The 13,086-nt window shown below is 39.4% G+C and overlaps 1 protein-coding gene across 1 annotated transcript in view; it reads right to left on the bottom strand.

The window, feature by feature from the left end:
* Prkdc (protein kinase, DNA-activated, catalytic subunit) overlaps nt 1-13,086 on the bottom strand; it is a 196,754-nt gene that overhangs the window by 45,406 nt on the left and 138,262 nt on the right. The window contains exons 64-68 of the mRNA XM_029470470.2: nt 10,373-10,511; nt 9,095-9,283; nt 6,213-6,437; nt 4,863-4,971; nt 1,422-1,533 (exon numbers count right to left, since the gene is read on the bottom strand). Of these exons, the coding sequence (XP_029326330.1) occupies nt 1,422-1,533; nt 4,863-4,971; nt 6,213-6,437; nt 9,095-9,283; nt 10,373-10,511 (774 nt within the window). The remainder of the gene's footprint in view (nt 1-1,421; nt 1,534-4,862; nt 4,972-6,212; nt 6,438-9,094; nt 9,284-10,372; nt 10,512-13,086) is intronic.

Genomic DNA, 13,086 nt, shown 5'->3' with positions numbered 1-13,086 from the left:
AACAAGGGTCCAAAAAACAAGAAATAATTTTTGAACTGTACAGATGAGATTAGCAGACAAGACCTCGGGAGAGGTGAGTGTCGCAGGTCGCAGGGCATTTGCACACCTCAGACGGCCTCCCACATTAGTTTCTTACTGGTTTCAAGGAAGAAGAAAAAAGGTGGAAGAAGCACAAGAGCCCGAGGACTTTCATGTGGTAGGATAAAACACCAAGTCTCATCATGAGGAAACAAGACAACCACAAATGGAGGAACAATTCACACTGTCAGCATCCTATGACACACAATAGGGCTCAGGACTGCTGTAGAATTAAAAAGACTAAACTAATAAAACAAAATGTAGCCCATAATTCTGGAGCAGATCTGCTCCTACAGGGAGATCTACAGTAGGAAACACTACAGTCAGTCACTGCAGTGCTTCAAAGGACACTGATAGGACAGCTGAAAACTGCAACTGGACAGCAGGTTCAAGACTAGAACAGGAAAATTTACCAATGTGTTTAGTAAAAGAAAGGAATCGACATTTAAAAAATAAGAGCACATGAGAAATGCTACTCATGTGCAGATCATTTAGGAAGTATGTATATGCATGGGAGAAACAGAAAGAATAAGGTTTATGTACTTATGTAATAAAATGTCAAAAGTATTCAAACAAAATGAGGGAACCTAGTAAAAAGGTACACAAGAGAGTTCTACATTTCTTGCAATTTCCCCACAAATAAGAACACTTCCCAAAATAAAAACTAAAACGAGAAAAATTGGTAATAGATGAAAACAGAACATGATACTGGGGTTGGAGTCCCTGAGTACTGCTTGCTATGGATAGTTCACAAATAGTTGACAACCTCTGATTCCGTGGCCCCTTTCCTGAGTAATGGGTAAGTATCACCGGGTAGACAATACAGGGTGAGGTCTGGACAGGGCCTTCCCCTTATAAGAGGAGAAGGGGAAAGGTTATGAGGGGTACTTGGAGGAAAGGAGAGCTGCAATCAGGATGTAAAGTGAATAAATAAATTAAGAGAAAAAAAGGAATATGACCGTAGAACTGAGAACTAAACACAACTATATTTGGGAACCAGGAAGCAAAAGGCCAACCATTAAAAACACAAGTTTTAAAACAGAACAATGAAGAATCATTACATAGCAGTCTTCTTCCCTGTCTACTGTAAAAGAGGAGGAGATGCAGGGCTGCCCCCATCACTGCCAGTGCTTGCAACGACAGCTAGTGGATAGCAAGGATCCCTTAGAAGAAATGTGGGACTGAAGGAGGCAGTGCAGCCAGGAGGATTTGACAGCTTATATAGGTGATCAGTATGGCAGAGCTAGGCTAGGCACATTTTCATAAGCCTTCGTCTCAAAGAATCTCCATGCTGGCAATTCTAGAAAAGAACACCGATTTGGCTTAATAAGACCATATACTACCGATTTGTGATGATGTCATCCCAGATGTGCATTGGGTCTGTCACAACATCTGGGTATCTGCTGGTCCAGGTTTTTAGAAGTCTCCTTAGGGGACCCAGAGATGATAAGTCACCTAAAAATAATATTAGAGACAGATCATATCTATGGCTGAATGACAAGAAGAACTAACAGAATAGAGCCAGCATTAGTAAATAGAAACCTAACTCAAGATTTCTTATTTTTTAAGAATGAAAAATATAGCCGGGCGTGATGGCACACGCCTTTAATCCCAGCACTTGGGAGTCAGAGGCAGGTGGATTTCTGAGTTCAAGGCCAGCCTGGTCTACAAAGTGAGTTCCAGGACAGCCAGAGCTATACAGAGAAACCCTGTCTCGAAAAACCAAAAAAAAACCAAAAAACAAAAAACAAAAAAAAAACAAAAAAAACCCCAAAAACCCTAGCAAATTAAAATCGAACAACAAACAAAAAACCCAGACACCTTTATTGTTCATTCACAAAAGGAATACATGTCAGTATATAAAATGTAATATAAACACAAAACTTCAATATTATATATATGTATATATATGCACAAGATTTATACACACACACACACACACACATATATATACATACATACAGGAAAATAAACATAACAAATCTTTTTACATACCATAGGTCTACAGTCTTTCATCTGCAATTTAAAAACTTAAAAAGCACTGTAAACTAAATGCTTTCACAGGGTTATGATGCACTTTCTTGAGGGTTAAATATGATCTGAACTGGAACAAGGTGACTCAGTCTTAATTATCAGTGGGGATACTGACAACTTACAGTGGGCACTCATCATTGAATCTAATTCCCAAATATGTATCAGCCGTAGGATCATGCAGGGCACATTTCTAATATGTAAAACAATCTATAATCCTCATGATTTTGAAATCTCACACTGCTAATGTTCTCTCTTGCTATGGCTAGGAAGCAGTAGTTAGGAATACCAGCTCAGCCAGCTCAGCTCAGCTCAGCCCAGCTCAGCTCAGCCCAGCTCAGCTCAGCTCGGCTCGGCTCAGCTCAGCTCAGCTCGGCTCGGCTCAGCTCAGCTCAGCTCGGCTCGGCTCAGCTCGGCTCAGCTCGGCTCGGCTCGGCTCGGCTCAGCTCAGCTCGGCTCGGCTCGGCTCAGCTCAGCCCGGCTCAGCTCAGCTCAGCTCGGCTCGGCTCGGCTCGGCTCAGCTCAGCTCGGCTCGGCTCGGCTCAGCTCGGCTCGGCTCAGCTCGGCTCAGCTCAGCTCAGCTCAGCTCAGATGGCCCTGGGTCTGAATCTTTAACTTACCTTGTGCCATCTTATACAACTTAGTTTAATTAATCTCCAGGGCACTACCAAATAGGAGGAAAAACTCCACATCTCAAAAGTTGTTACACCATTTTAAAACAGGTTACAAAACTAAGCAAAGAGTTCTTTAAAAATGAGACACAAATGGTTGAGAAAGAAAGAAATGTTCAACATCCTTAGTCATTAGAGAACTGCAAATTAAAACTATGTTAAGATTCCTTCCATCTTACTCCTGTCAGAATGGCCACGATTAATAAGACAACGACAGTTCATGCTGGATAGGATGCAGAGTAAGAGAAAAACGAATCCACTGTTTGTGTGATTGGAAAATTGTAGTTACTGTGGAAATGAGTGATAGATCTTCAGGAAGCTGGGGATAGATCTACCTTAAGGTCCAGCTATACCACTCTTAGGCATATTCCCAAAGGACTCTACTTAATTTCATTAGGAGTCATTTTGTTCTTTTAGCCGAACAGTAGTATTTAGTTTTCCCCTAGGCCCATGGGCTATCTAGTTTCAAGTATATGGCCACCAAGCAATGTCAGACATGGCTTCCATCTCATAGAGTGGGCCAGTTATTCCCATGATGCTTGTGCCACTACTGTATGATTATCTCTCATAAATAGGTCAGTCTTGTGGGTTAGTAGTTTGTTTGTGGTTGGGTTGGTAGTTACCTTTGTTTTCTGCACACTAGTAGTAGGGTGAAGGAAAGCCCTAAGTGCCAGCTTGACTTCTCCCAATCTAATGAGATCTGTCAGTGTTGTCTTCATTAGTTTATAGAAAGGAACCAATGGCCTTGGCAGTAACCTGAGGTATTTGGAGATTTCTATGGGGCTCCTTTGGTTAATGACTCAATGGGATGCAGCCCTTCCTAGCACTGGAGGTTTCACTTGGTGCCAAAAGATGTATAGTTGGGGACTGTCTGCCCCTGTTATTTGATAAGTCCAATTCGATTTCTTTCATATTGTTTTAAGAACCTTTTATGTATTAGGTTTCCACATCACCCCTCAATCAGCACTTGGTGCTAGTCTCCTCCCCTAGTTCTTCTGTGGTTATACAATTGTAGCCTGCTTATCAAAGAATTGACGTCTAACATCCTGACATAAGCTGTATGTAATTGACAACTGCTCCCAAAGGAAAAATTAGTTATTGCCAATGGAATCGCACTAGGTATATCAACCATACTTCAGGATAAGTTCCATGCCTAGCAGTAGAGGGCCAAACCAGAATTAACTTGATGCTAGCTACTTTAGTAGACTTTGTCTCATACTGCTTTGTTTGGGTATTTCTGTCTCATACTGCTCTGTTTTATGTCTTATGTGTGTGTATTGTTTTTCTTTTATAGTTCTGTTTTATTTTTTGTTGTTGCTTATTTCTTTTATAAATAGAGAAAAAGAAAGGGTATACTGTTGGGTAGAGGACTTGGAGTGGAAACTGTGATAAGTATATTTTGTATGAAAATTAAAAAGATATAGAAAAAGAAAAAACTAACAACTTACTAGTTGTAGAAATAGCTGAAAAATACTTCTCTAAATTCAAAAAGGAAACAATGACCAAGCCATGAAAATCATTTGATAAATAATTTTTAACTATTCAAAGGAAAATTGAAACAGATTTAGAATGAAGACATTTCACTTTAAGAAAAATGTTCTCTCTTCAGACTACTGGTTATTCAAAGGAATCAGAATAAAACCTACATGATCTACTATTTTCTAAACCTTCCAGCTACTCCAAACTATCTCTTCAGATTCACCATTCCATCCCATTCTGGATAGTAAGGCCTCTATCGTGGTAGTAATCTTCTGGGAGGGCTCTACAAGCCCTTCTTTTACACAGTGCACTTGGGCTCCTCCTTAGGAGCCTACAGGCCCATCTCTGGAATCACTCTCTGAGCATTTCAAGCTGTCAGAATTTTGTTTGGTTTATTTGCAGTACCCAGAACAGTGGTGTTGGACTGACTTAAATACTTAACCTAGTGATGTCAAAAGGTGCAGTTCTAGAACATGTCCAAGGCAGTTTTCACCTTACACGTTAAGTTTGGCTTTACTATGCAAGAATTCAGGCACCAAAAAACCCCTCCACAATTAGAACAATTAGAAAGGAAAAAAAAAAAAAAAGAAGTTAAAAACTTACCATGTTTACATATAAAACTTAGGAACTCCTCAATTTCTGCTAAAGTCTGTACAGACTGTAACTTGGCGAGTCTACTTCTATACAACAGAACATCAATACTAGAATAATTCTAGAAAAAAAGGAAGTTAGGTTTGTTATAAAGGCAATTTACTACTTAAAACTTTGAATATAGTTTTAAAAAGCATGATATAGCCATTACCCTATAAATGTAAGAATCATTCAGTGTATTTTAGAGTACTTAACAATTATGCCTTGGAAACAATTATTAAATGGATTAAATTTTTAAAATTTTGGGTTTCAGTTACATTTTGGTTTAACTATATCAGTGTAATCTGTCTATCATGGTCCTTGGTTCTGCAATCTATCATCTATTGTCCTAGTAAGGACCCACTCCAGGCCTATTTACATGGCAGGCAAATGCATCCACAAATTACATTCTTAATCTGCACTAAATTTAAAAGTCATAGTATCTTATAATGTAAATTTATGAACCACAGAAGCCAGGTTTTTAAAAAATTTATCTTTGTGTGTGAGTGAGTGTGGATGCATGCCAGGGTACAGGTGTCAGAGGACAATCTTGGGCGTCAGTCCACTCCTTCTACTCCTGTTGGCTGTTGTACACACCAGGTTAGGGAGGCTGTCCCAGTTTGCTCCTTTGTTGTGACACAAAAATACCATGCCCAAAAACAACTTGGGGAGAGAAGGATTTACCTGGTTTACAAGTTAGTTTTACCACCAAAGGCAGCCAAGGAACTCAAAGCAGGCACTTAGAGGCAGAACTGAGGCAGAGACCATAGAAGAGTAAACACTGCTTAGCAGCTTGCTTCCCACAGCATACTCAGATTTCTTTCTTTTTCTTTTTTTAATGATTCTTTCTTTATTTTTTATGTGCATTTGTGTTTTGCTAGTATGTATGTCTGTGTGAGGGTGTCAGATCACCTGCAACTGGAGTTACGGACAGTTGTGAGCTACTAATTGTGGGTGCTGGGAAATGAATCCCCCTGGTTCAGTTTTTTTTTTTTTTTTCTTTTGGTTTTTCGAGACAGGGTTTTTAAGTACCTGCTTTGAGTATAGCCCTGGCTGTCCTGGAACTCACTCTGTAGACCAGGCTGGCCTCGAACTCAGAAATCCACCTGCCTCTGCCTCCCAAGTGCTGGGATTAAAGGCGTGTGCCACCACCGCCCGGCTTCAAGTAAACTTCTATACAACTATTCCACAGAGAAAATTCTACATAGGTGGGAGGCAGACAGATTATTTAAAGTAATCTAAAGTAAGACACTTAAAACGATTATATTATTATAAACTATTATTATAAAACTAGTATACATCACATAGGTCTATCTGCCTTACTTGCATGAAAATCTGAATTCCATTTTTAATGTAGTATGTGGCTCTGTCAATATCATCCTGCAAGATGTAAAGAAGACTCAGCTCTTGACTATACTGAAGCTCCAGGACCGTCTTCTGCAGCTCCTTGTTCATGGCTTCATCCACAAATGTTAGCAGAGACTGGTTGCCTTCTCCTTGAAGCAGGAGCTTCAGTTTGCTACGGATCACATATGGCAGATACGTCTCCTGCAGAACCGCAAGAGTCAACTCTTGATTTAGAAAGCCAATCTGGGTGAATGCAATCATCTTCTATTTGAAATATTATTTGGAATAATGTTACAGCTCATATACTTTGTCAGGCCAGAGGGAGGTTTGGAGCAATAAACTTTTATTGAACCAGAAGAAAAGAGTCATACAGGAGGAAAAACTTTCATACAAGCAAGTATGCATAAATTCACATAAAGTCATATACAAATTCACACATATGTATTCATACACCTCCATGCAAACCAGTTGGGTCTTACTACATACTTATCTCATAATTACACACACACACACACACACACACACACACACACATCCATACTTACATTTGTGTACAAAGCAAAAGAACAAGCCTGCCTATTCTACATGTTCTCTGCAGCTTCTTCTTTGTCTCTCTTTCTCTCTGCATTCTGTGTATTGCTCTCTTAATTTCTAAAGTCCCTATTAATTTCTAATTTAGGCTACTCTGTTGTCCTCCTTTTAATCCTGCTCTCTCCTGCTCTGATGTAATAATCCTTTGCAATGTATTCTTTCTTAGTTTTTTTGTACTTTTTCTAGGGGAATAGATCAGGATAGCTCACATGGTTTTTCCAAGCAACCTTATGTTTTTACAAAAGTTCACTAAAAGTTCAAACACAAATTCAAATCATAAATTGAATGAAGAAGTTTACAACAGAGAACTTTACGTATGCATCCACATACATACATCCCACCCATCATACATACATTATCTGTCACTAGCTCGACAGGTTCATTGAAAATTTAAAACCATAATTCTTGTGACTAAGTTATCACTGAAGTTTTGTAGAGATAAACCTAGTCAATTTTTTATCTTCTGTCTTTGTACCTACAATAAATTGTTAGTTTCCCTTTTGTAACCTTTGATTGTTTTACAACCTCTTGGAATGTGTTCTAAGTTGTAAATGCCTGCTTTCAATCTCAGAACAATTAATTCATGACACTTGAAGACAAGCAGAGTTCTCATTGCAGTTTTAATATTACAGAAGACTTAATAGCAGTCCTATTATAAAGGGTTTAATAATTACTAGTATGGGGGGAGGGGAGGAGAGGGGACCCTGATCTGGTATTGGGTAAGGGAAAAGGATTGATGTCCTGAGGGCCAGCAGAAAGAATGGAAACAGGCAACCTCAGGAGATAGGAGGTTGGGGGAACCCTAGAATGCACCAGAGACGTAGGAGGTGGAAGGTGAGAGACTCTCAAGACTCAAAGGGAAGGATGTTAGATGAAATGCCCAACAGTAGGGAGAGGGAACTTATAGAGCCCACCTCCAATAGGAAGACAGGGCATCAAATGAGGAAGAGGGCGTCCATCCCAGTCACAACTATGATCCATAATTGTTCCTGTCTGAAGGAATTTCAGGGATGGAAATGGAGAGGAGCCTGAGGAAAAGAAGGTCCAGCGACAGGCCCAAAGTGGGATCCAGCTCATAGGGAGGTCCCAAGGCCTGACACAATTACTGGAGCTATGGAGCACTCACAAAAAGGGATCTATCATGACTGCCCTCCAAAAGATCCAACAAGCAACTGAAAGAGTCAGATGCACATATTTGCACCCAACCAATGGACAGAAGCAGCTGACCCCTTTTGTTGAATTAGGGAAGGCTGAAAGAAGCTGAGGAGAAGGGTAATCCTGTAGGAGGACCAACAGTTTCAATTAATCTGAACCCCTGAGATCTCTCAAACACTGGACCACCAAACAGGCAACATAAACCAGCTGATATAAGGTCCCCAACATACATATAGTAGAGGACTGCCAGGAGATGATGCACCTAACCCTCAAGAGACTGGAGGCCCCAGGGAGTTTAGAGGTCAGGTGGGGTGGGAGGTAAGGACATCTACATGGAGATAAGGGGGTGGGGAGGAGGTATGGGATGTGGAACAGTTGGAGGGTGGACAGGGGTGGGAGGAATAAAATATGGAGTGTAAAAAAAATTAATTAATTAAAAAAAAGAAACACACATGTAAGTGGATATTAGGAAAAAAAGCTTGGAACCCCCATGATATTATAAATTTTTAAGTGGCACAATTTGAGTATTGAAGCTCTTTAGTTAGTGTGAATTAATCTCATATATTTTGAAGTCATAAGTTTATTTTAATCGAAATAGATTTATGTATTTCCTTCCTCCTGGCTTTGTGCTCTGAATAAATATAAATAACATAAATGAATAAAAATTATCTTATAAAATGTAAAAAAAATTACTAGTATTATTTTAGGAATTTTTTTTTTTTTTGGTTTTTTTTTTTTGGTTTTTCGAGACAGGGTTTCTCTGTATAGCCCTGGCTGTCCTGAACTCACTCTGTAGACCAGGCTGGCCTTGAACTCAGAAATCCGCCTGCCTCTGCCTCCCGAGTGCTGGGATTAAAGGCGTGCGCCACCACGCCCGGCTATTTTAGGAATTTTTATAGAAACATCATTAAGAATTAAGAAATCATCTATTTGTCTACATAGCATAACTACAAGACATAACATCTACGTCGTTCAGCAGAAACCTGCTCAAAAGGGTAGACTAATACCTAGAGATTATTATATATATATTTAATAATAACTAAAAAGCTTATTAATAGCAGGACTCTTTCCTCAAATGTTTACTTCAGTTACTAAAAAATAATTCTACATACCTGATAAAATGGTTCACTCCACATTTTACTTAGGTCAAGAGAGTTCTCACTGCCTATATTGACTGTAGAACAGTACTCAAGTTCTTTCCATTTAGAGAGGTTGTTGTAACAGTCAAGCGATGCCAGCTCCCAAAACTCCTTCTCAGCTTCTGTGGGTTCACCACCCACCCACTCCAGTTTATTTAAAGCCTGCAGGAAAAATATTAGGACTATTTTATGAAGTTGAAATAACATAGATGTTAATACATGTTTTAAAAGGGGATACTATAGCATACATACTAAGAAAATCATTTCAGATTTATGGCAAAGGAGAGAAATGGGATTAATATTCAGAATAACAGTGAATTGAAGAAACAAACAAACAAGCAGTCTGGAGATATGGCTCAGTGGTTAAGAGCACTGACTACTCTTTCAGAGGTCCTGAGTTCAATTCCAGCAACCACATGGTGGCTCACAACAATCTGTAATGGGATCAAATGCCCTCTTCTGGTGTGTCTGAAGACAGCAATGGTGTACTCATATACATAAAATAAATAATTCTACAAGACAAAAATAAAAAACCAGAAAGATGCTTATAGGCCCCAAATGAGGCCGGGCATGGTGGCACACACTTTTAATCCTAGAACTCATGATGTAGACACAAGCAGATCTCTGTGAGTTCTAGGACAGCCAGAACTACAAAGTTAGACCTTTGTAATTAGTAAAAACCCAAACCAAGCCAACCAAAACAGACCCCAATGAGAAGAAAGTCCTCTCACTGAGAAACTTACCAGGAAAGCCAGGCAAATGATGCAAAATTTGCTCTAATTTATTACTTATTTATTATTTATTACTTAACGAGTTCTTTGGAAAAGTAAAGCGAAGGAGATTTATAGACGACTGCAGGCTTCAAAGTCGAGATCACTCACGTAATAGTGTTGTAGGCTACAGATCCTAAAGCTTGACACCTACTACCTTTGTCAACTTTAGTGAAATAAAACATACAAAACCAACTTATCAACATCAAGGGCTATTTTACTTTATCGTATTTTTATCTAAGAAAAAGAAAACAAACTAAAACAGAAATTGTAAAAATTACAGCAATCATAGAAATACTTGGAACTTATGAAAGGCTTTGTCTTCTTTCAATGTTGTCTTAAAAAGAGCAAGATACGTAACAATTATGTCACAAGTGGTTACTATAAAAACACATTTAACACTAAAGCTGACGGTTCTTTTTAACATGTACAGAGCCAAGGTGGTTAAGTAACTGGTATATTTGCCAGAGATTGATTTTACCTCATCATACAACTTAGCAGCTTGACAATAATCACTTCTAGCTTCTGCTAATAGTGCCTTCTGAGTGTCCTGCGTTGTTCCTAACTCACTGCTAAAAATGCCACGGAGAACATCATACTCCCCAATCGAACGATAGAGTCTGAAAAAAAAAGTTCAGATCACCAAATAGAAGCATTCACACAATTCTCATTAACTTTGAAGGAAGACTTCACGCTGATAACATGTAAGTAGTGTTTTGTTGTTGGAAATATAAAATCTAATGGTTCTGAAATTTCCTTTAGGTTTTACTTCTTTAACTAACCCTGAACCCCAAGTTGTTTTAATATGCATTTGAAAACAAAATATAGAAAGGTAGGTGGTAAGTGAATCACTAATTTTTTTTTTTTTCTTTTTTGTGAGACAGGGTTTCTCTGTGTAGCCCTGGCTGTCCTGGAACTCACTCTGTAGACCAGGCTGGCCTCAAACTCAGAAATCTGGCTGCCTCTGCCTCCCGAGTGCTGGGATTAAAGGTGTGCACCACCACCACCCGGTCAGTGAGTCACTAATATAAGAGCGAACTACACTACACTATGAGACCCTGTCTATAAACTAACCCTGTAAGTATGAAAAGCTCATAATGTATACGGCTTCTGCAGGTGGGCTAACTGGAGTTTCTGTCTAGCCCCAAGGGAAAGCCAGCAGCAAGTAATACCTCTCACCCTGTCGATGTTTTTCTTTATATTCTAGGGACTATAATTTAGACACCAAAATTTCCCTTATAGCCTTAATACTTTTAGAGCTTTCACTCATCTTTTCATCTTAATAAAAATCTGGCTTGCCCAGCATAGTGGTGGATGTCTGTAATCAACACCAGAAGGGTGAGGCCTGGATAACGAGTTCTATGTAAACCCGGGCTACATAGTGGACTTACAAACAAGGTTCTATCACTATGAAATTCTCAAGTTAGTGTTATTAAAGTTTGTTTCTTTCTTCTTGCAAGTTCTTCTTGCAAGTTTCTTTTCAAATCCAAACCTATAAGCCACCTTTTCCTGACTATAGTTACCAGACCAGACACCCAAGAACATCTTCCTCCCTCCTTCTCCTGCTTTCTGTTTTATTTTCTGATAGTGAATCTCTTTTATTAGTCAAACAAGCTTTGCTTGGGAAAGTTGGTAAATGCCTGTAATCTCAGTTCTCAGGAGGTTGAGAAAGAAGGGTTGCAAGGCCAAGGCTGGCTTAGGGTTATAGAGTAAGCTTAAGGCCAGTCTGAACAACTAACTTATCAAGACCTTGTCTCCATAGGAGTAGGGATGGGTGTGGAGGGAAGAGGTGGAATTGCTCAGGCTTTAATTTAGTGGAAAAGTGTTTGTCTAGCTTCTTTATAAGGTCTTGGGTTTTTAATCAAGGACCAAGGGAAGGGGGAAAGGTCTATGAACAGCAAGTTGTACAGAACTTGTATGAATCATGAAGCCATTAAATCTAAACTAGGTCAAGTTGAATATACATGGTTCTGTTACAGCCCAGATTCTAGAAGTCAGAGGCAAGGGTGGGTCCATGGGTGCTTAACAGCAGCAGTTCATAGTCAGAAGTTGAAATCAGAAAGAGACATTATGTACAAGCACAGAAAGAAATCCCTGTATATAACCTACCCTGATACTCAGGTACCTAGATGTTTATTAGAACTTGATCAAAAGGATGACCATAAAACAACAAAAGACTGAATTATTTAATAAAGTTAGAGAAAATGTGTCAAGTTGAAGCTTGTAAAGTGATATATTCTATATCTAGCAATCTACACATCAATCTACCTACCCACCTTCCTATCATCTCCCCTCCCCGCCTCTCTCTGCCTGCCTGCCTGCCTGCCTGCCTGCCTGTTGCTGGGGATGGAAGTGGAAGCCAGGCACTCACGCATACCAGGTTCTGCAATGGAGATAAATCCTCATCTAGCTCTTCCTCTGGCCCGTGATTCCTACTTCAAAACAGCATATAGCCTTGACTGCCCTTGAACTAACACGACCATCCTGCCTCAGCCTCCTACATGCTAGGCTTACATGTGTGCCTCATAATTGCTGTCTCCTTCTCTATGTGTGTGTGTCACAAAATGTCAATCACATATCTGAAGCTGTGGGAGGTATAATGAAGCCTTCTCTGGCTTTTCCTGGCCATTCCCTTCTCAGCATTCTCTGTCTGCCTTCATGTTCTGGTTAATTATGTTTATAAATATAGACATTTTCTATAGGACTCATTTGTTGTGGTATCAGGGATTGAACTGAAAGGACAACATAAATCCCATTTGTCTCCATTCAAGGACCAGGCCTGATTTCAAAAGAGGCCATAAGGTATCAGCTCCAGAGAGACCATAAAAGCATAATCTGTATTTCTGGACGAAGTAATAAAAATACCAGGAGCTATTAGAAATTAAGCATTACAGGGCTACTCAATGCTTCTTCTTTAAGGAAAATATTTCTTTTCATGGCCATTTTGACACATGGACTAAAAAAAAAAAAAAAATCACAACCTAAAATGTTTTTACTAGCTCATTAAATTTTTTCTTTATGTGTGTGTGTGTGCCTGTGTGTCTATCTGTCTATCTGCCTGTTGGTGGGAAGAGGATTGGACACCCTGGAGCTGGAGTTTTGGGTGGCCTGTGATCTATCCAACATGGGTACTAGGAACCCAAACTTGAATCCTCTCTGAAAGCAAATTCTTCTAACTACTGAGCCATCTCCCGA

Source organism: Mus caroli, unplaced genomic scaffold (genome assembly GCF_978045245.1).
Source record: "Mus caroli unplaced genomic scaffold, Mus_caroli_1 scaffold_17, whole genome shotgun sequence".
NCBI lineage: Eukaryota > Metazoa > Chordata > Mammalia > Rodentia > Muridae > Mus > Mus caroli.
This window is presented reverse-complemented; position numbering and strand designations above follow the sequence as displayed.